Here is a 20,685-nt window from a genome sequence, read left to right on the forward strand (position 1 = left end):
CACACACGCACACACACACGCACACACGCGCACAGACTCACACACACGCACACACACGCACACAGACTCGCACACACACACGCACACACGCACACACGCACGCACACACACGCACACACGCGCACAGACTCGCGCACAGACTCGCACACACACACGCACACACACGCACACGCACACACGCACGCACACACGATCCCCCGCTTTGTTCACACACAAGGAAGCTCTGCACAGTGCTGTTCCCATCCACCACGGCACTTGGCGGTCGCTCCGCTTTGCATGCAGAGCACGTCCTACCCTTGTTAAGCCACTGAACAACTTATTAAGTGAGCAGCTTCACTTAGTGGCCTCCCCACTTACACCACCTCTGGTTAGTGGCACAGCATCAGGAATGAACCACAGGCTAAGCCAGGAGCTATGGACACAACCCTGGACAAGTCTGCTTCCTAAATCTTGGTATCGCCTTCCATAAAATGAGAATTCCAGTGCCCTCCTTCCTCACGGGTGGGGTGTCATACATGAATGAGGTAAGAATGAAAGCATCTGGCAGGGGCATAAGAGGAGATTAGCATTCCAAGTCCTCGTGACTGCCCTCAGTCAGCCTTGGACGCCTGTCTTCTTGGCAGGAGCTGCTTTGACCGTGCATATGTGCTCTACTAGTCTGTAAGACGCTTCTTTGCGAGAAAACTCACTTGCAAGGAGCTCTCTCCCAGCACTGCTTGTGAGCTCTGTGTGAGCACAAGCACCCAGCTCGGCAGTGCAACCATCCTTGCATTCTGGGTATGACTGTCCCTCAGAGGAATCCAGGGGGAGTGCGCACCTGTGCTGCTGACAAGGAGCCTGCTCAAAGGGGCCCCTCCCTGTCCACTGTCACAGGCTCTCCAAGTGGCCATGTGCACCCTGCTCTGTGACACAGGCTATGTCACAGGGGGCAGCATGACAATGTTTAGAGAGGAATAGAATTTAAAAGGAAATAAAGCAAGCGGTGGGTCAACAGCAAGAAACGAGAGAGAAAAGGTTCTGGCTTTCTGTTTACTTCAGTATGCTTCTCGGCAGGGCACGGTGGCTCCTGCCTGTCATCCTAGCGCTTTGGGAGGCCAGGCAGGAGGACTGCTCTAGGACAGTACTTTGAGAACAGCCTGGGCAACGTAGCAAGGTCCTATCTCCACAAAAATAAAAATAAAAATTAGCCAAGCATGGTGGTGCACACCCATGGTCCCCGCTATGCAGGAAGCTGAGGCGGGAGGATCACTTGAGCCCAGGAGTCCAAGGCTGCAGTGAGCTGTGATTATATATCACTGCACTCCAGCCTGGGCAACAGAGCAAGACCCTGCCTCAAAAAGAAAGTCTTCTAAAACGCAATCATTAATTGAAAATTATAAGCATCTCGCTCGGCTTCTTGCCTAAACACAGAGGAACGATCATATTAACAGTATTTCATTTTTTAAGGAATACATATCGCAGCATGTTTCTTTTTGTGGCTGTTTCCATTCTCTCTTAAGTGCTGAGTCCACTTTCTGCATCCAACCCTCTGTATCCAGGTCCCTCTAACAAAGTCTACCCGTTAGATGCGAAAGGCTTGCTCACTTACCACGATCGTCAAGGAGAATATTCTCAGGCTTTAAGTCTCTGCAAGGAAAGAAACAACAACAAAAGGCTCAATTATTCAGAAGTTGGCACTGTGACTCCTGAGTTCCCAGTAGGAGCAACCGGCCGTGAGCAGGGGCGGTGAGCGAGGGCCAGGACAGCAGAGAACAAAACCACCCTTCATGAGCCGTGGCAACAGGCTGGGGTAGTCACATGCAGGACAAGAATTTAACAAATCCATCGCAGCAAACAACTTGCATACGCCGACAGTGTAAAATGAGCTGCTTTGCGTAGTTATACAGATTTGAAGACATTTCAGTGATTAAATACGCAGCCCAGAGCAGGGAAAGCCCCTAGTCTGTAATGAACATGGCTCAATTTCTCTTATTAATGTATTTTTAAGAGTTTCAAAACTGAAAAGTGTCCATATTAGAATGCCTCAAGCTGGGTGCAGTGGTGTGGACCTGTAGTCCCAGCTCCTCAGGGGACTGAAGTGGGAATGTCACTTGGGCCATCAGTCATTCATTCAACAAGTACTTAGTGATGGCTGCTGATGGTGAGTCCTCTGGACACAGTGGTGGATGGGGCAGACGTGGTCCAGCCCCGCCGAGTGCAGGCCGGTGAGCCAAAGCTACATGAGAAAATCCAGCTCATCTTGAGACGCAGTCACCTGTGAAGTGTCAGTTACTCCAGGAATAACGGGAATCAAGTCTCTGACGGGTGTGTTCCATGCTCCAGTGCCACCAGACTTACGTCTAAGCAATGGCAACAAGGCTTCCTCAACTCAGGCGAGCAGCTGTCTCCAGAGGACTCAGAGCCAGGGCAGCAGTCCACCCCTTCTCAGTGCTCAGGGTGCGGCCGCATCAGCCCCGCTGCCAAGCCTGGTCCCTGGTCCTTGGGAAATAAGTATCCCATATTGGCTATAGGGTATATAAGACAAGGAGAAGCTGAAGGTCCATCAGAACAGGGAGAAGCGAGATCAAAGACTCCCAAGAAGCTCATTGCCTGGCGTGACCAGCTGAGCAGACAACATGGGGAGCACTATGGGATGTGGGGGAGGGGCCCGTGCTTGGGCTCATACCCTCATGCTGCATGGACTAACTCTGGGTAGATGAGCAGGAGTCTCTCAGAACGACAGGAAGAGTGGCACCTTGTGCAAAGGTGTGGCGAGGTGAGGACACCTGAGCACTTGAAACCCTCGCATGACAAGGCCGGGGGTGCCCGAGGCTGGAGGGCTCGGCAGGGAGCTGCCTCACAAAGGCCATGAGAGCTGGGCTTACAAGGTGGCAAGGCAGACACCATCAGGTCCCACGCCAGGTCCCCTTCCGCTGGATGTCAGAATCCAAGGGTCCTCGAGTCCCCGATATAAAATAGTGTCGAATTTCCATATAACCTACACGCATTCTCCCAAATACTTTCAAGCACCTCTAGATTACACATACCACCTGACACCACGTAAATGACACGTACATAGTGATTATACACATTGTCAGGAAATAGTGACAAGAGAAAAGCCTACATGTTCAATACAGACGCAACCACCCTTTTCTTCTGGATGTTTTCTCTTTCTTCCCCTTTCAGCCTCTTGAGAAGGGTTTTCGGAACAGTTTGGATCCACAGCTGGTTGAATGCACCACACAGAACTCATAGATATGGGGGCCCCTATGACTGGTAGATGAATCCACAGAAGCGAACGGCTCAGGGAGAGTGACTGAGAAGAGACTCAGAGCCCAGGACTCCAGCAGTCAAGGGCTAGGAGGAGGACTATTTCTCCTAAAACTAAATCCATTATTACACTAAACTATTAAGTTTAATTTAATTTGCTTTACTAAATTCTAAGATGCAAAAAGAAACTACTATTTCAAGACATTAAGTTGTTATCTTATACAGCAGGACAAAATATCTCCTTATCAGAGTGGTCAAAATACCTAAGAACCTTGGAAATGCATTCTTCTCATGCTTACACGAGTAGCACTACCTTTAACTAATCAACTTAACAAGTAAAAACAAACTTCTCCTTCAAAAAGACAATTTATTAGAGATTTAGGTCAGGCACAGCAGCTCACACCTGTAATCCCAGCACTTTGAGAGGCTGAGGCGTGTGAATCACCGGAGGTCAGGAGTTCGAGACCAGCCTGGCCAACATGGTGAGACCCTGTCTCTACTAGAAATACAAAAAGTTAGCTGTCCATGGTGGTGGGTGCCTATAGTCCCACCTACCTAGGAGTCTGAGGCAGGAGAATTGCTCAAACCCAGAAGGTGGAGGTTGCAGTGAACTGAGATCACACCATTGCACTCCAGCCTGGGTGACAGAGTGAGACTCCATCTCAAAAATGACAACCACCACCACCACCACCCCACCTCCCAGGGCCCTCTGACTGACCATATTTCCCACAGCGTAAGTGACCACCCCTATGAATCACCACCCAGGGGCTCTGAGCTGCTCTCCTGCCTAGCCTGGAAGCAGCCGGTGTGAGCCAGGGAAGCCCAGCGCTGGGAGAAACTGGCTCCAAGGCTTGCAGCTCCGTTAGGCAGCACCGTTCTTACCTGTATACAATTCTTTCCCTCTGTAAATCTTCCAAGCCGCAACACAGCTCGGCAGCATAGAAAACAGCTCTCTGCTCATCAAAGCCGGGGTCGCCCAGGTTGTAAATGTGAAACTTCAGATCCCCTCCATTCATAATGGTGAGCACCAAGCACAAGGCATCTTTGGTTTCATAAGCGTAAGCTAAACTAACCTAAAGACAGCAACATCACGGACACAGAACACGAATAAGCTCATTCGTTGGTGATTTCCTCTATTTGCTAACAACATGCCAATAAGCCGTGTTAGGATTATAATCAGAACATGTGACTACTATGTTTCAGAGAAATGTACACATCACGTGCCTCTTGGACTTTGGCATGCTGAAGATTTAACCGCAGCTGGGTAGCAAAGAGAACTTTCTAGAGCTGAGTGAAGAAGTGGTGAAACTTCCCCACGATACTTGGGATCATGACTCCTCTGTGCTGTGCTCTCATTACTGGAGCCCAGGTGATCCACGGGCCTCAGCCTCCCAAAGTGCTGGGATTACAGGCACGAGCCACAGTGTCTGGCCTTTTTTGTACTTTAAGTGCCAATGTCCTGATCTTTTTTCTTTCTAATTTTTTCTTTGAGACGGAGTTTTGCTCTTCTTGTCCAGTGAACGTGGAATGTGAGGCTTCATACAATTGGAATATGCTAGTTGAGGGCCTAGCGGTAAACTTCCCAGAAAAAACAAAAGATGGAAAACAGATTGGGGCCAGAGAGAGGAGGCCCACGTGAATAGAGGGGCTAGAGAAAGTATCCTCAGCCGGGCGAGGTGACTCACGCCTGTAATCCTAACACTTTGGGAAGCTGAGGCAGGTGGATCACTTGAGCCCAGGAGTTTAAGACCAGCCTGGGCAACATAAGGAGATCCCATCTCTCTCTCTCTCTATCCCTCTTTTTTTTTTTTTTTTTTTTTTGAGATTGAGTCTCACTCTGTTGCCCAGGCTGGAGTACACTGGTGCAATCTCGGCTCACTGCAACCTCCGCCTCCCAGGTTCAAGCGATTCTCCTGCCTCAGACTCCCGAGTAGCTGGGACTACAGGCGTGCGCCACCATGCCTGGCTAATGTTTTGCATGTTTTTAATAGAGACAGGGTTTCACCATGTTAGTCAGGCATGTCTCGAACTCCTGACCTCAAATGATCCACCTGCCTCAGCCTCCCAAAGTGCTGGGATTACAGGTGTGCGCCATCGCGCCCTGCCAGAGATCCCATCTGTGAAAAGAAGAATATAAATTTAAACAAAAAAAACAACAGGGGCATAGTGGGGTGTGTGTGAGTGGTCCCAGCTACTCAGGAGGCTGAGGCAGGAAGATCATTTGGGCCTGGGAGGTCGAGGACAACAGAGCGAAACCCTGTCTCAAAAAAAAAAAAAAGGGAGAGACAAAGAGAAGGTGTCCTCAAGTACAGCCAAGTCGCAGTGCCCCGTGGGCCAGAGAAACTTGACTGGAGGCTGACAGCAGACAGAGATAAGCTCATAAGGGAAAGGAAAGGGCAATTCACCGAGAAACACAAGGTAACTAAGGAGCCGGACGAGCCTCTGCAAGCTGGCAGGGGTGAAGAGTAACTGACAGAGTGGGACGGGAGACAACAGATTTACAACAAACCGGAAGTTAGGAGCAGTAGCACCAGTATTATGTTTTCTAAGATTTGAATAAGAAAGAAGAGTGCTGTTACTAAAAAGAGCAGAACCCCACATAAACGAAGGACACAAGGAACGGCTTCTGCGGCTTCTGTGAGAGTGCTCTGGGCAGCAGGGCTGTGAGTCCGACGACGCACCGTGAAGACCGAGGAGACACTTACCACGAATCGACTTTGCACTTTCTCCAGAATCCTTTTTTCATTTAGAGCCAGAGCTTCACCTTTCCTCTTCTTTATTCTTTTTTTCTGTAGCTTTTTACAGGCATACATTTTTCCTGTGGCTCGCACTTGACAGGCACAAACCTAGTTTAAACAGCAAAACGAAGGTGACATTTCTGAGGCCACACAAAGGAAACTCTTTGCTTGATGAGCCCCTCGCTGGCAGGGACCAGCAGCAGGGCTTGAGGGGCTGAGACTGTTTCAAAGGCTCCTCCTCTCAGTGACAGGCCGTGCTCTATCAACTCTATTTTCCGCCGGGCGCATTGGCTCACGCTTATAATCCCAGGAGAATCACTTGAACCTGGGAGGCAGTGAGGTGAGACTGCGCCACTGCACTCCAGCCTGGGCGACAGAGCAAAACTCCATCTCAGGATTCTCCTGCCTCAGCCCCCTGAGTAGCTGGGATTAAAGGCGCCTGCCATCATGCCCAGCTAATTTTTCTTGTATTTTTAATAAACATGGGGTTTCGCCATGTTGGCCAGGCTGGTCTTAAACTCCTGACCTCAGGTGATCCGCCCACCTCGGCCTCCCAAAGTGCTGGGATTAACAGGTGTGAGCCACCACGCCTGGCCTAAAAAGATGCTTTTTAATTTAAAAAGTCAAGAGTATAAGGAAATATATTTAATAGAATTCACAATTTTCATATCTTTATTCTATTTACTTCTTAAAGTAGCATTTATGAATTATGTCAACTTCACGTCATGAAAAACTTTCAACATATAAAAGTGGAAAAAGATAGAGCCTCGGGTTCCGGCCCCCCCTCCTCTGGGTCATCAACATGAGGCCTCTGTTTCTTCCACCTCCCATCCACTGCACACCCACAGGGGATGGCTTTAAAGCAAACATAAGACACGATGTGATTTTATCTACCAATAAAATAATTTTGATGGCAAAAAAATATAAAGCTAACTGTGGAAAATACTGGAAGTAATAAGGACAGTGATAAAAAACTCACCTGCGATTTCAGGATGATGACTGCTAGTATTTTGCTATATTTGATTCTAGGTCCACCTTCTCACATGGGTGTGCAAGAATCCACGCCCTGTTGCCCACCGCAGCCTTTTACGGCAAACCTGGGCTCCCATGGTAAAACAGCTCATGTTTCCTAAACTCCTCTTACAAATCTTAGCGTGTGACTATTTTCTCATCATGAAATGCTTTCCTAAAATGTGACTAGCCCAAAATTTATTTCATCGTTTTCTTACCATTAAGACTTGGCATAAGAATCTCTTCATATCTCTTTACCGTTAAGACAAATTCTTCCAAGTGGAACTGGCAAATCAAAGAAAGGAATGGAGAGCGGAGGAGAGTGCCAGGCACGTGCTGACAGCACTGCGGACACTCACTGGCTCACAGAGCCCGGCGGGCAGGGCCGGTTATTCCCCTGCTAGAGACCAGAGCACAGTGGCAGGCCCAGGATCACACTGCTGGAAGTGATTCGACAGGACCCTGACCGTGGGTCTGCCCACGTCTGAAGTCCGTGCTCTTTCCACGACAGTCTGCAGCCTAAAAACCATGACAGCAGAGATGTCCACTCAATTCCCTGACCACTGTGCTCACTCAGGAGCCTAGAAATTAACTTCGGAGGACTTCAAGCATAAGCAAAAGACAAAATAAAACCAACTACGTTTGCTCTCTCAAGCTAGCAAACGCACTGCCAGAATCTGGAGGAAAGGGCACCGAGCCATCCCCGCAGCAGGGCGGGCAGGGCTCCTTCCGACAGGCATTCAGAGTAGAAGCGGGCTGATTGCTCACTGCCTCTGGGCCTTGACTCAGAGCACAACACCTCCAGAGCACGTCTGTGGAAAACCGCCACGGTGTATCCGTGCAGCATTTGGGAACCCAGCTAAATGTTAGAAAGCAATCTATACGATCATAATTATACTGTCTTTCTTTTCTCCTTTTTAAATGTATTTATTTATAATAAATATTTAAATGAGGCCTTGCCATGTTGCCTTGGCAGGTCTGGAACTTCTGGGCTCAAGCGATCTGGCCACCTTGGCCTCCCAAATTGCGAGGATTACAGGCGTGAGCCACCTCGCCCAGCAGCGACTCATTCACAATAGTTAAAAGTTGCTATCGTGTCCCTATTGCTAACAGTCCTATTAGGACTGACACGTTTTAAAAAACTTACATGTGGCTATAATTGGGCTTTCATTCCTTTGTAAACACATGACCCATGTTCCAGAATTTTCCTCTGCTCTTTCACAAAAATCTGAGTCTTTACACTTGGAGATCAGTAAAGGCAGATTAGCAAGAGCTGAAGCGAGAAAATGACTTTCCTGTTCTAAGACATAGCCAAACAGAGGATGGATTTCTTTCTTTCTTTTTTTTTTGAGATGCAGTCTCGCTCTGTCGCCAGGCTGAAATGCAGTGGTGCGATCTTGGCTCACTGCAACCTCCACCTCCTGGGTTCAAGCCATTCTCCTGCCTCAGCCTCTCAAGTAGCTGGGACCACAGGAACATGCCACCATGCCCAGCTAATTTTTGTATTTTTAGTAGAGACAGGGTTTCACCATGTTGGCCAAGATGGTCTCGATCTCTTGACCTCACGGTCCTCATGCCTCAGCCTCCCAAAGTGCTGGGATTACAGGCGTGAGCCAACGCGCCCGGCCAGCAGAAATATCTATCACGGTGGGATTAGAGCAAGCATCTGATTGGATTAGGCAAAATATTCTGCACGGTCTCTGGAACCGTACCGGGACGGCACTGTTACTTCTCCTGAAGGAAGGACTACGCTGGCCAATCCTCACCATGTCAAGCTGCATGACAGATCTCAGTGGCAGCGTCTGCTCCTAGGTCAGCTTTCTAATTCGCTTCAAGGCAGTGATACTGGCTTTTGCTTTGAAGTGTAATATGGGAGCAGTAATGTCTGAATCACATCCAGGCAGTGTAACCTGTCTCTGAGTTAAAGGTACAGTGTTAGTTTGCCGATGGCTTGCCTGGCTCTCAGGGACCTGTAAGTTCTCGAACTCTCTACGATCACTCCAGGTAATTAATGAGGTAATCAGCATCTCTTTAAATGGCCAGACCAGAACTGCTGGTGTTCTCCACCCGCCTGTACAGTGGTGCCCATCTAGGAAACCCATCACATTTAAACAACACCCCTCGTGAGTCTGAGTCCTTTCCTTAGATTTTTCCAAATGGACCCACTTCCAAACACCTTCGGACATAGGTATGAGGTACACACATGTCCAAACAGAGAAGGGTTACATAAGTATATTTAATAATTCACTCTGTGCTGTGTGAATTTCGGGTCAGTCTTAAATTTAAGGAAAAAGAATCATGGAAATTCCATGATCCAGGAACAGAATCATCTTTCCGTCTGGACAAAGTGACTGGGCTTGAACATGGAGCTGGGAAAGCAGCCCCTTCGGAACTCTGAGGCAGAAGGTCAAGTCAACACAAGAAGGGATTCGTGAAAACCTTTTGCTCCAAACACCCCGTGTCTTGGGAATCTCAGCCAACTGAGATTATTCCCAAGACGCGCAGGAAACAGTGCGTTGGGAGAGTTGATGCGTCACCCGGGACCCTGCTGTCCTCCCAGCTGGAAGCCTACTCTGAACCACCCCGTTACTCACCTCTCCAAATCCGCCTTTTCCTAGAACTCTGTAATGTCTAAATGTGTTCTTGGTTACGGGTTGCCTGATCAATTAGAAAAACAAGTTTCAGGTCTCACATCGCATTGTTCTTTTAAGACAGAGAAGACTACTCAGCGCTTGTCTTAGCCTCATTTATTGAACCGTTCTGCTCGAGGGGCTGCCCAGGACAAAGGGTGTGTGTGCTCAGGACTGGGGCTCCCTCTGGCAGGACAGCTCTCGACTTGCTCTAAGAGCAATTCATTAACCTGAACATCAAAGGCCCTGAAGCAAAAGGCAGAACAGTCCGGTTATCCTTCCCAACTAAAGACAGGGCTGAAACCAGCCGACACTGGGAAATACGCACGTTTAGAACTCAGGGTGTAGTCTTAGGGAGACCCTCTGAACCTCTCCCAAAGCAGGTGAGGAAGATGACATACATACGTTGTGCCGTCTTTTGAAAAAAGAACCTCAAAGATGTTTGTTTATACCCAACATCTCAAAAGGAGCATGTATACGCACGAACTGGAAATTTAATCAATTAATAATAATAGTACTAGTAATAATACTAGTAGCAGCTAACCCTGTTTTGTTTTGTTTTGTTTTGAGCCAGAGTCTTGCTCTGTCACCCAGGCTGGAGTGCAATGGCACAATCTCAGCTCACTGCAATCTCCACCTCCCAGGTTCAAGCACGTCTCCTGTCTCAGCCTCCCAAGTACCTGGGATTACAGGCACCTGCCACCACACCCAGCTAATTTTTGTAGCTCTAGTAGAGACAGCATTCACCATTTTGGCCAGGCTGGTCTCGAACTCCCAACCTCAGGTGATCCGCCTGCCTTGGCCTCCCAAAGTGCTGGGATTACCGGCATGAGCCACCTGGCCCGCAGCTAACACTTTTTAAACACTTATTCTGTGCACCAAACACTGTCCTATAAGCCTTGCACATACACTTCTCAGGGATCCCAGCAATGGCCCAAGGAGGCAGATTTCACAATTACCTCTAATTTACGGAACAAGGACCTGCCACTCATACAGGCTAAGCCACTTACCTGAGGCCACATAAACAGTAAGAGGCTGAGCAGGGTCCCACTCAGCTGCCAAGTCCCACCCACTGCATCCTATTAAATCACTCAAAACCTAAGCTAAGTTTTATTTTCTAGCCACTGAACCAACAGGGCTACCTGCCATTTTTAAAAGACAGAACAGAGTCTATTAAAGTAGAAGAAATTGTATAATACCTTTGAAAATTTCTATATGAAAATACCATCTACAACTCAAAATTTCCAATTGTGTTTTGACAGATGAAAAAGTCTATGTCAATCATTATGCATTATGAGAAGTTAACACTTGTTTTATCGAGGTCTCTTTCCTTTTTAGAGATGGGGTCTTGCTACATGGCTCAGGTTGCAGTGCAGTGTGTATTCACAGGCATGATCGTCCTGTACTACAGCCTTGAAATTTTGGGCTTAAGCAATCCCTCAGCCTCAGCCTCCTGAGTAGCTGGGACTACAGGTATGTCCCACCTCAACTGGCTTCTATTGTGTTTAAAATTAGAACATACCTCTCCAGCCATTTCCACTGTAAAAATTGAGAAAAATGTGAGCTTTCTTGGTATTCTTCAAATGGTTCCCCTCTTAAGTAGTCATGGGCAATTCTAGAAAAAGATTTTATGCAATTATATACATTTGCTGCATTCAGAAGTAAAAACAAGTGTGTTTTAGTGCATTAACAGGCACTGAACGTGAGAAAGTCAATCACTACATATAAGTGAATATTTTGAATTGGCAATTACAGAAGTCCACATAGGATCTAATGCTATCAGTGAAAACAGAAGTGAAATATAATGAATGAAAAGAGCAGTGAAACAGAAGGATGCATTCCCTTCTTGGGAGCGAGCAGCACGCTCCCCATGTGCAACACACAGTGGAAGGGTCCCTGAAGGACAGCACAGAGGCCAAAGGCATGGGCCGCTGCAAGTCCTGCTTCAGCCACTCACTGGCTGGGGTCCTGAGCCACTTACCCAACCTCTATGGGCTCAGTCTCTCCTTCTGTAAAATAGAGATAATAACCATGCCTATTGCACAGCATTACTGTGAGTGGGTAAATGCATTAGTATGTCCAGAGCGTTTATTATTGTTTTGTTATATTTTGTTGTTGTTGCTTAGAGACAGGGCCTCGCTCTGTTGCCCGGGCTGAGTGCAGCGATGCAATCATGGCTCACTGCAGCCTTGAACTCCCGGCCTCAAGCAATTCTCCCACCTCAGCCTCCCAAAGCGCTGGGACTACAGGTGTGAGCCACCGAGCCTGGTCTCACTGTTGTCGTGTGATTACTATTGCATGTCTCTTAGTACACATGCACAGGAAAGTTTAGGGCATGTGCGTGCTCAGGAGAGGGATGTGAAGAACCAAAGTGTGGACTGAAAGATTGGCCCTTCCTGGCTTCTGTGACATCCCAGATGAAGACAGGAAGAAATCTGATTCTTACCACAATGTCCTGGACCAGTACCAGAGAGCAAAGCCCATGCCTGCCCTGTCTGCCATACCAGGGAAGCAATCAGATGGAGCCTTGGAGCCAACATGTCCTTTCTGTTTGTCACCCAGGCAGGAGGGTAGTGGTGAGATCACAGTCACTGCAGCCTTGACCTCCCAGGCTCAACTGATCCTCCCACCCCAGTCTTCTGAATAGCTGGGACTACAGGTGTGCCCCACTGTGCCTGGCTAATTTTTATATTTTTTGTAGAGACAGGGTTTTGCCATGTTGCTCAGGCTGGTCTTGAACTCCTGAGCTCACCCAGTCCTTCTGCCTTGGCCTCCCAAAGCGCTGGTATTACAGGCGTGAGTCATGGCGCCCAGCCAGAGACAATATCGCTTTGCAGAGAAGTTCAGTTCACAAACACTAGACTACCATTAATGTGAATATCCAGCAAGAGTAGGTAAAAAATGACTCGGGTTTAAAATATTTACTCTGCATTTGCTCTGATCCACTTCAGAGGAGGGGCTGAGGGCCGGCGGGATTCTAGTCCAGCGCCACACACCTGGCTAGGAGAAAGGTGAGACGCATGGCACTGATCTGTGGGATGTGGAACTGGTGACTGAATTTCTCACTAAAGGAATAAGCATCGAAACCACCCAGCTACTCAGTGTGCAGAGCAGCCACACCTCAAGAGGAAGCCACACAGAGAGAGAAAGCCTTGATTGACTCTATTTTTACCTATTCATTATTTATTTTTGAGACAGTCTCCCTGTGTTGCCCAGGCTGGAGTACAGTGGTACGACCTCAGCTCACTGCAGCTCCGCCTCCCAGGTTCAAGCGATTCTCTTACCTCAGCCTCCTGAGTAGCTGGGATTACAGGCACACATCACCACGCCCAACTAATTTTTGTCTTTTTTAGTAGAGATGGGGTTTCTCCATGTTGGCCAGGCTGTTCTTGAACTCCTGGCCTCAAGCGATCTGTGTGCCTTGGCCTCCCAAAATGCTGGGATTACAGGCGTGAGCCACTGTGCCCGGCCTGTTTTTGACTTTAAAGGCAGTCCCATCATGGAAGCGTTACGGGTTCCAGCCCAGCCCCACCGTGCTCTGGCTGCACAAGCCTAGGTGCGCCACTCCCTGCTGCATGTGAGCTGCGTGAAGGCAGAAAGCCTGTCTGTTAGGTTTGCCCATATACCCCAAGTGCCTAGGACAGTGCTTAGCACTGAACAAGCCTTTAATAAATTATTTGTTGGAAAAATGAACTCAACCTCTCTGGTCTGGTATTCCACTGGAAACATCAAGATAAATCTAATATAATGTTTTAAAACCTGCTTGGGCATTACAAATACATAAGAACAGGCCAGGCGTGGTGGCTCATGCCTGTAATCCCAGCACTTTGGGAGGCTGAGGCAGGTGGATCACCTGAGGTCAGGAATTCGAGACCAGCCTGGGCAACATGGTGAAACCCCATCTGTGTTAAAAATACAAAAATTAGCTGGGCGTGGTGGCAGGTACCTGTAATTCCAGCGATTTGGGAGGCTGAGGCAGGAGGATCACTTGAACCTGGGAGGCGGAGGTCGCAGTGAGCCGGATACAGCTCCACTGCACTCCAACCTGGGCAACAAGAGTGAGATTCTGTCTAAAAAAAGAAACCTAGGAAGAATACCTAGCACTTTACAAGTACCAGTGGTCGGCAATGTAACGCCCAGTCCTGTTTCCCAGGTGGGCCCTCTCTCCCAGTCTCCCTGCAGCTGCTACAAATGTGCCCATTCTCCTGGAACACCCCCCCAGACCTCCCTCCCTCCTGCCTCCCTTCAGGACTGGGCCGCTCCTCTCCATCTCACAGCACTCTTTCACTCACGCTGTCTGGTGCGTGCCCCCTCCTTCCACCAGTGCAGGTCCAGCCAAGGCACCGTGACCCCCAGTGGGGGCTGAGAGGAAGACGGCAGGTGTGAAAAGTGGAGGTGGATTTCCGCTCTGCTCTTCAGTTCTCACTCTGCCCACGTTCCCTGGACCTGGCCTGCACTGCCACAGCCTTCATCACACCCAGACAGAGGTGACAACTCCCACGTCCAACCTCTCATGCCTCAAATTCCACATGGCCTCCAATAGACGGCACAGGTGTCCTTGCTACCAGCCCCAAGTGTCTCTAAAGTCCACTTGCTCATGTCCATCATCACTGTCATTTCCTAGTCCGGGTCACCACCATGTCTCACCTGAACATCCACAACAGCCTCTACAGCTGATCTCCTGGACCCCGTCCTCCTTCTCTTCATCCACGAAATTGTAGCCAGAGCAATCTTTTAAAACCCAATGAATATGTCATTGAATTGCTCTCAGAGCAAGGAACAAACTTGTTCATGGCTCCCTGGGCCTCAGTTTCCTCCCTGTGACATAAGCGACTGTCTGCATACACACACAAAGCACTACAGATTTTGGGCCCGATGGCCTCAGAAACCGTTCTTCCATCCCACATATGTAAAGAAACTGAATTTAGCCAAAGGGCTTTGCCTCGCAATTTTCCTTGGAAAGGTCCAGAAAAAAGATACTTTTTGAGTACCTAGGTCTGAAAAAAAGCATTTTATTGGAATCTTTTCCTCCTAGACACGGGCAGAGCAGAGAGGGCCTGGGGCCACCACCGGGATGCTGGGATACTGGTGCTAAACAATGGGACCCCTTCCAGTGGGCCACGTGTGTGCGTGGAATGACTACCCTCCACTCACCTCTTTCTAGAGAAAGTAATCATTTTAACGTGTAAAGTCAATCGACCCTTGAACGGCGCGGGTTGAGCTGCGAACAGCCACTTACGCGTGAATTTTCCTCCACCTCTGCCACCCCTGAGATGCCAAGACCAACCCCTCCTCTTCCCCCTCGGCCCTCGCAATGTGAAGATGACGAGGATGAAGAACCTTTACGATGACCCGCTTCCACTTTATGAACAGATATTATATCTTCCCTTCCTTATGATTTTCTTAACAACACTTCCTTTTTTCTAGCATACTTTGTTGTAAGAGTATAGCATGTATTACACATAACATACAAAATATGTGTTAATCGGCTGTGTACGTCAACAGTAGGCTAATAGTGGTCAAGCTTTTGGGGCAGTCAAATATTATACACAGATTTTCAACTACGCAGAGGGCTGGGGGGCGTCAGGGTCCCTAATACCCATGTTGTTCATGGGTCAAGTACACTCTGCTAAGAACTTGTCTTACGCAGAGAGCCTCCTGCAAGCTGTCTGCCTCGGGGTTGGTCACAGATAATACGGTCAGGGCTCAGCATGAACCACTTACCTAGTACATTCCTCAAAGACTTTTTTGGAAGGGTTCTCCTCCTTCAGTCCCAATCTACATCTTCTCACAACATCTGGAGGTATTTCTGGCAAAGGGGCTGCCTACTTAAAACAGTGCAAACCAAATGCATAATTATTAGTGATTTCACAACTTACTGGTAAATAGAACCTAATGCTTATTGTGAAAAAATGAAACCAAAGTGTATAAAATGAAAGTTAAAGTGCCACCTGCACCCTCCACCCCAGTCCCGCTCTCCAGAGTTCTGCTGTTGTCTGTCTTTTCAGCTCTTCTCCAGTGCGTATCAAAACACACACACAAGGCCAGGCGTGGTGGCTCACGCCTGTAATCCCAGCACGTTGAGAGACCGAGCTGGGTGGATCACCTGAGATCGGGAGTTTGAGACCAGCCTGGCCAACATGGGGAAACCCCACCTCTACTAAAAACACAAAATATTAGCCCGGCGTGGTGGTGGACGCCTGGAATCCCCCCTACTCGGGAGGCTGAGGGAAGGGAACCCCTTGAACCCGGGAGGCAGAAGTGGCAGTGAGCTGAGATCACGCCACTGCACTCCAGCCTGGGCAACAGGAGTGAAATGCTACCTCAAAACCAAACCAAACCAAACACACGCACACACCCCCAGAATGGAAAGAAGGGTCTCAAAGAGGTATCTGCACACCATGTTCACTGCAGCATAATTCACTGTAGCCAAAAGTGGAAACCACCCAGCTGCCTGTGGATGAATGGATAAATAAAACACAGTATATACATAGAGTGAAATATTGTTCAGCCTTTCAAAAACAGGAAATTCTGAAACACGCTACAACTTGGATAAACCTTTTAGACATTATGTTAAGTGAAATAAGCCAGTCATGGTTGGGTGCGGTGACTCACGCCTGTAATCCCAGCACTTTGGGAGGCAGAGGTGTGTGGATCAGTTGAGGTCAGGAGACCAGCTTGGCCAACATGGTGAAACCCCGTCTTCACTAAAAATACAAAAATTAGCCGGGCATCGTGGTGGGCACCTGTAATCCCAGCTACTCAGGAGGCTGAAGCAGGAGAATTGCTTGAAGCAGGAGGCAGAGGTTGCAGTGAGCCGAGATGCCACCATTTCAGTCCAGCCTGGGCAACAGAGCAAAACGCTGTCTCAAAAAAAAAAAACAGAAAAAGAAAAAAGAAGGAAGAAGAAATAAACCAATCACAAAGTGACAGATGCTGTACGATTGCACTTACACATGGTCCCTAGAGCAGTGAAATTCATAGTGACGGAAAGTGACTGGTGGTTGCCAGGTGCTTGGAGAGAACGGGGAATTGCTCATGGCTGCAGAGCTTGTTGTGTAAGATGCAAAGGTTCTGGACATCCGCCGCACAGCAACGTGGATGTATTTAACACTGCTGAAGTGCACACTTAGAAACGGGGCGGTGGCGGCCTTCGTGTTACGGGTTTTTTATCACGATTAAAAATTAAGAATCAAACACACACACCCCTCTCTCTTCAGATATATAGTTTCTTTTTCCTCATGCAAATGGGAAAAATATATGTACAGTTTTGTGGGGTTTTCTGAGACAGAAAATCTCGGCTCATTGCAGCCTCGTCCTCCTGGGCTCATGCAACCCTCCCACCTCCACCTCCCAAGTAGCCGGGACTATGGGTGCATGCCACCACACCTGGCTAATTTTTTTCAGATGGAGTCTTGTTCTGTGGCCCAGGCTGGAGTGTAGTGGCACAGTCTTGGCTCACTGCAACCTCCGGCTCCTGGGTTCAAGCGATTCTCCTGCCTCAGCCTCCCAAGCAGCTGGGATTACAGGTGTCCGCCACCACACCCAGCTAATTTTGAACTCCTGACCTCCAGTGATCCTTTGGAAGTCCTCAGCCTTCCTGTACCTGGCTGATTTTTGTATTTTTTGTAGAGACAGTGTTTCACCGTGTTGCCCAGGCTGGTCTTGAACTCCTGATCTCAATCAATCTGCCTATTGCCGCCTACAAAAGTGCTAGGATTACAGGCATGTGCCACCGTGCCCAGCCTATGTCTAGTGTTTAAAGTATGTGCTAATGTCTATAGAGCTACCCCATTTTCTTGAGTGACTGCAAGGTTTTCTGGTGTGAGTTTATCTGTCCCCAGTTACAACCCAGTTGCCAGTTTTCCCACAGCAAACAGCACCACCATGAACATCTTTGTATTTCCATAGTGTAGATTCCTAAGAACGGAAGTACCACCCAAAAGATCCTCGCATTTTAAACATGCATATTTATTGTGAAACTACCCTCCAGGAAGGCTCTGTCACTCCATACTCCCCCTCACAGTGTTCCTGGGTGCACAGTCCCGTTCTCTTTAACCCTCACCCAGGGAATTCGGGAAAAGGAAACACGTGACAAACCGCTCTCCGGACCACGTTCAGCTGTCCACCTCATGTGTAATTAGAAACAAGACATGCATCCCAGACTGACTTTTGCCTGTGACAGAGCCAAGCCACCAGAGCAAATCTGCATTTCTAATAAATCATCTCCTAAAATAAGTTGAAAGTAAACAACGAGAAAACTCACATTTGAAAAAATCAACAATATCGTTATAATTAATCATGATTAGTAGCTACCATTTAAATTATCTAATACATTCGAGGCATTTAAATATATATGGTCTCAGCCGGGTGCGGTGGCTCATGTCTGTAATCCCTGCACTTTGGGAGACTGAGGAGGGTGGATCACCTGAGGTCAGGAGTTCAAGACCAGCCTTGCCAAAATGGTGAAAATGGTGACAGGATTATTGGGATAATCCAGGTTTGGGATAATCCGGGTTCAAGCGATTCTCCTGCCTCGGCCTCCTGAATAATTGGGAGGCGGAGGTTGCAGTGAGCCAAGATCGTGCCACTACACTCCAGCCTGGGCGACAACAACAAAACTCTGTCTAATATATATACATATACGGTCTCATTTAGCCCCACAACCACCACGCTGATGAGTGAGGAAAGGCTTGGGAAACCCCTCTCCAGTGCGCACGTATCAAGGGGAGCGCCGAGATCGAACCACACACGCCCTGCTGGACTCTCCAGTCACTTCTTTCTATGCAGCAAGGCTGTGATAAGAGTAAGATGGGTCCATTCATTTTCCTTTATAAGAAAAGAAGTTTGTTCACTCATTTGCTCAACAAATATGCATTGTTCCAGGCACTGGACACAGCAGAAAATGAGACAAAATGTTCTCAGAAGACAAAGACAGTATTTTAAAAGTCTCATTTCCCCTCCAAAGGTCTCAGTTTTTCTGAAACTAAGTAGCAGGTAGATTCTACAAAAACTATTGGCTGGGCGTGGTGGCTCATGCCTATAATCCCAGCACTTTGGGAGGCTGAGGCGGGTGGATCACAAGGTCAAGAGATTGAGACCATCCTGGCCAACATGGTGAAACCCCGTCTCTACTAAAAAAAACAAAAATTAGCTGGGCATGGTGGCACAGCCTGTAGTCCCAGCTACTCGGGAGGCTGAGGCAGGAGAATCGCTTGAATCGGGGAGGCGGAGGTTGCAGTGAACTGAGATCCCGCCACTGCACTCCAGCCTGGTGACAAAAAGAAAAAAAAGAAAAAGACTCTTCTGATTAACTCCAAATAGTGCTCCTATTTTCCGTATCATAGAAAAGTTGTATATTAATACACAAAGGAATAGCGGTGTTTCTAATATCCATGAGAGATGGAGGTAAGCTAAGGTGACCTGAAGTATGGCAAGGCAAGGTACAGAACTACCAGCCTAATGCCGAAGTGACACTTGTGGGCCTTTCAATTAAGGAAAGATCATTGTTTTTCAGAATAAGTAGTTAACAAGGCCAAATTTACCAAATGACTCCGTGCTTTGCTTTTTAAAATTTTTAGGGAGAGGAAACTCTAATGGGAAAGACCAGTGGTGGAGACGGGAGGGTGGATTGTGCAGAATTATGCTTATTTTTCTGTGTTGAAAATTACATTTACTTTCCTATTTTAAAAAATTAGGTCATCTTTTTATTGTTGCATTGTAAGAGTTCTTTATATATTCTGGATACTAGACCCTTACCAATATTTGATTCACAGATACTGTTCCCATTCTGTGGGTCATGTTTTCATTCTGATAGTGTTCTCTGAAGCAGAGAACTCAATTCTGATGAAGTTCAGTTTGTCTATTTTCTCTCTCGTTGCTTGTGCTTTCGGTGTCATATCTAAGAAGTCACTGACTGATTTCAGGGTATTGACGATTTACACCTACACTTTCCTCTAAGAGCTGTATAGTTTTCGCTCTTATATTTAGGTCTTTGATACATTCCGCATCCATGTTTTGTCTATGGAATGAGGTAGGGGTTCAACGTGATTCTCTGCCTGTGGCTATCCAGCTGTTCCAGCACCCTGTGTTGAAAAGACTACTCTGTCTCTCAGTTGAATTGTCTTGGCATCCTTGTGATAAGGCAATTAATTAATCGACTGTTAATGTGTTATGGTTTGAATGTGTGCCCCAAAGTTCATGTGTCAGTAACTTTTTTTTTTTTTTTTGAGACAAAGTCTTGTACTGTTGCCCAGGCTTGAGTACAGTGGCACAATCTCAGTTCACTGCAACCTCTGCCTCCTGGGTTCAAGCAATTCTCCTGCCTCAGCCTCCCCAGTAGCTGGGACTACAGACATATGCCACCACGCCTGACTAATTTTTTGTATTTTTAGTAGAGACGGGGTTTCATTGTGTTAGCCAGGATGGTCTCCATCTCCAGACCTCATGATCCGCCCACCTCCACCTCCCAAAGCTCTGGGATTACAGGTGTGAGCCATTGAGCCCGGCATGTTGGTAACCTAATTCCCAACACAATGTTGAGAGGTGGGGCCTTTAAAAGGTGATCAGATCATGAGGGCTCTGCCCCTCACACATGGATTCATGCTGCCATCTCAGGATTGGTTTAGTTATTGTTACGGCAGGCTCCCGATAAGAAGCTAAGCTCAGCCCCCTTCCCCCACAGCCCCAGGCGTGTGCATGCCCTCTTCTTCTTCTGCATGGATGATGCAGCAAGTGGGCTCTCACTAGATGTGGACTCCTTGACCTGGGACTCTCAGCTTTCAGAACTGTGAGAAACAAATCTCTGTTCTTTGTAAATTGCCCAATCTCCGGTGTTCTGATACAGTGGCACAAAATGTACTAAGACAAATGCATGAATTTATTTCTAGACTCCTCATTTCAGACCGGTGACCACTATATGTCTATCATCATGCTAGGACCATACTGTCTTGATTACTGTAGCTTTGTGGTGAGTTTTGAAATTGAGGAGTGTGAGCCCTCCAACCACGTTCTTTTGAAAGAACGTTATGACTCTTCCGGGTCCCTTTACTATCCAT

The 20,685-nt window shown here is 47.8% G+C and overlaps 1 protein-coding gene across 14 annotated transcripts in view; it reads right to left on the reverse strand.

The window, feature by feature from the left end:
• The window catches only part of GRK4 (G protein-coupled receptor kinase 4), a 61,183-nt gene that overhangs the window by 17,157 nt on the left and 23,341 nt on the right, over positions 1-20,685 (reverse strand). For 10 of the 14 annotated variants that reach the window (XM_054253544.2, XM_054253541.2, XM_078367687.1 and 7 more), the window contains 6 exons: positions 15,353-15,453; positions 11,151-11,243; positions 9,593-9,656; positions 5,955-6,095; positions 4,132-4,322; positions 1,589-1,626 (listed from right to left, as the gene is read on the reverse strand). In XM_054253544.2, coding sequence (XP_054109519.1) covers positions 1,589-1,626; positions 4,132-4,322; positions 5,955-6,095; positions 9,593-9,656; positions 11,151-11,243; positions 15,353-15,453 — 628 coding nt within the window. Of the gene's footprint in view, positions 1-1,588; positions 1,627-4,131; positions 4,323-5,954; positions 6,096-9,592; positions 9,657-11,150; positions 11,244-15,352; positions 15,454-16,243; positions 16,366-20,685 lie in introns of those variants that run through there. The other 4 variants (XM_078367697.1, XM_078367698.1, XM_054253549.2 and 1 more) reach the window with 3 other exon arrangements.

This window comes from Callithrix jacchus, chromosome 3 (assembly GCF_049354715.1).
Source record: "Callithrix jacchus isolate 240 chromosome 3, calJac240_pri, whole genome shotgun sequence".
Lineage (NCBI taxonomy): Eukaryota > Metazoa > Chordata > Mammalia > Primates > Cebidae > Callithrix > Callithrix jacchus.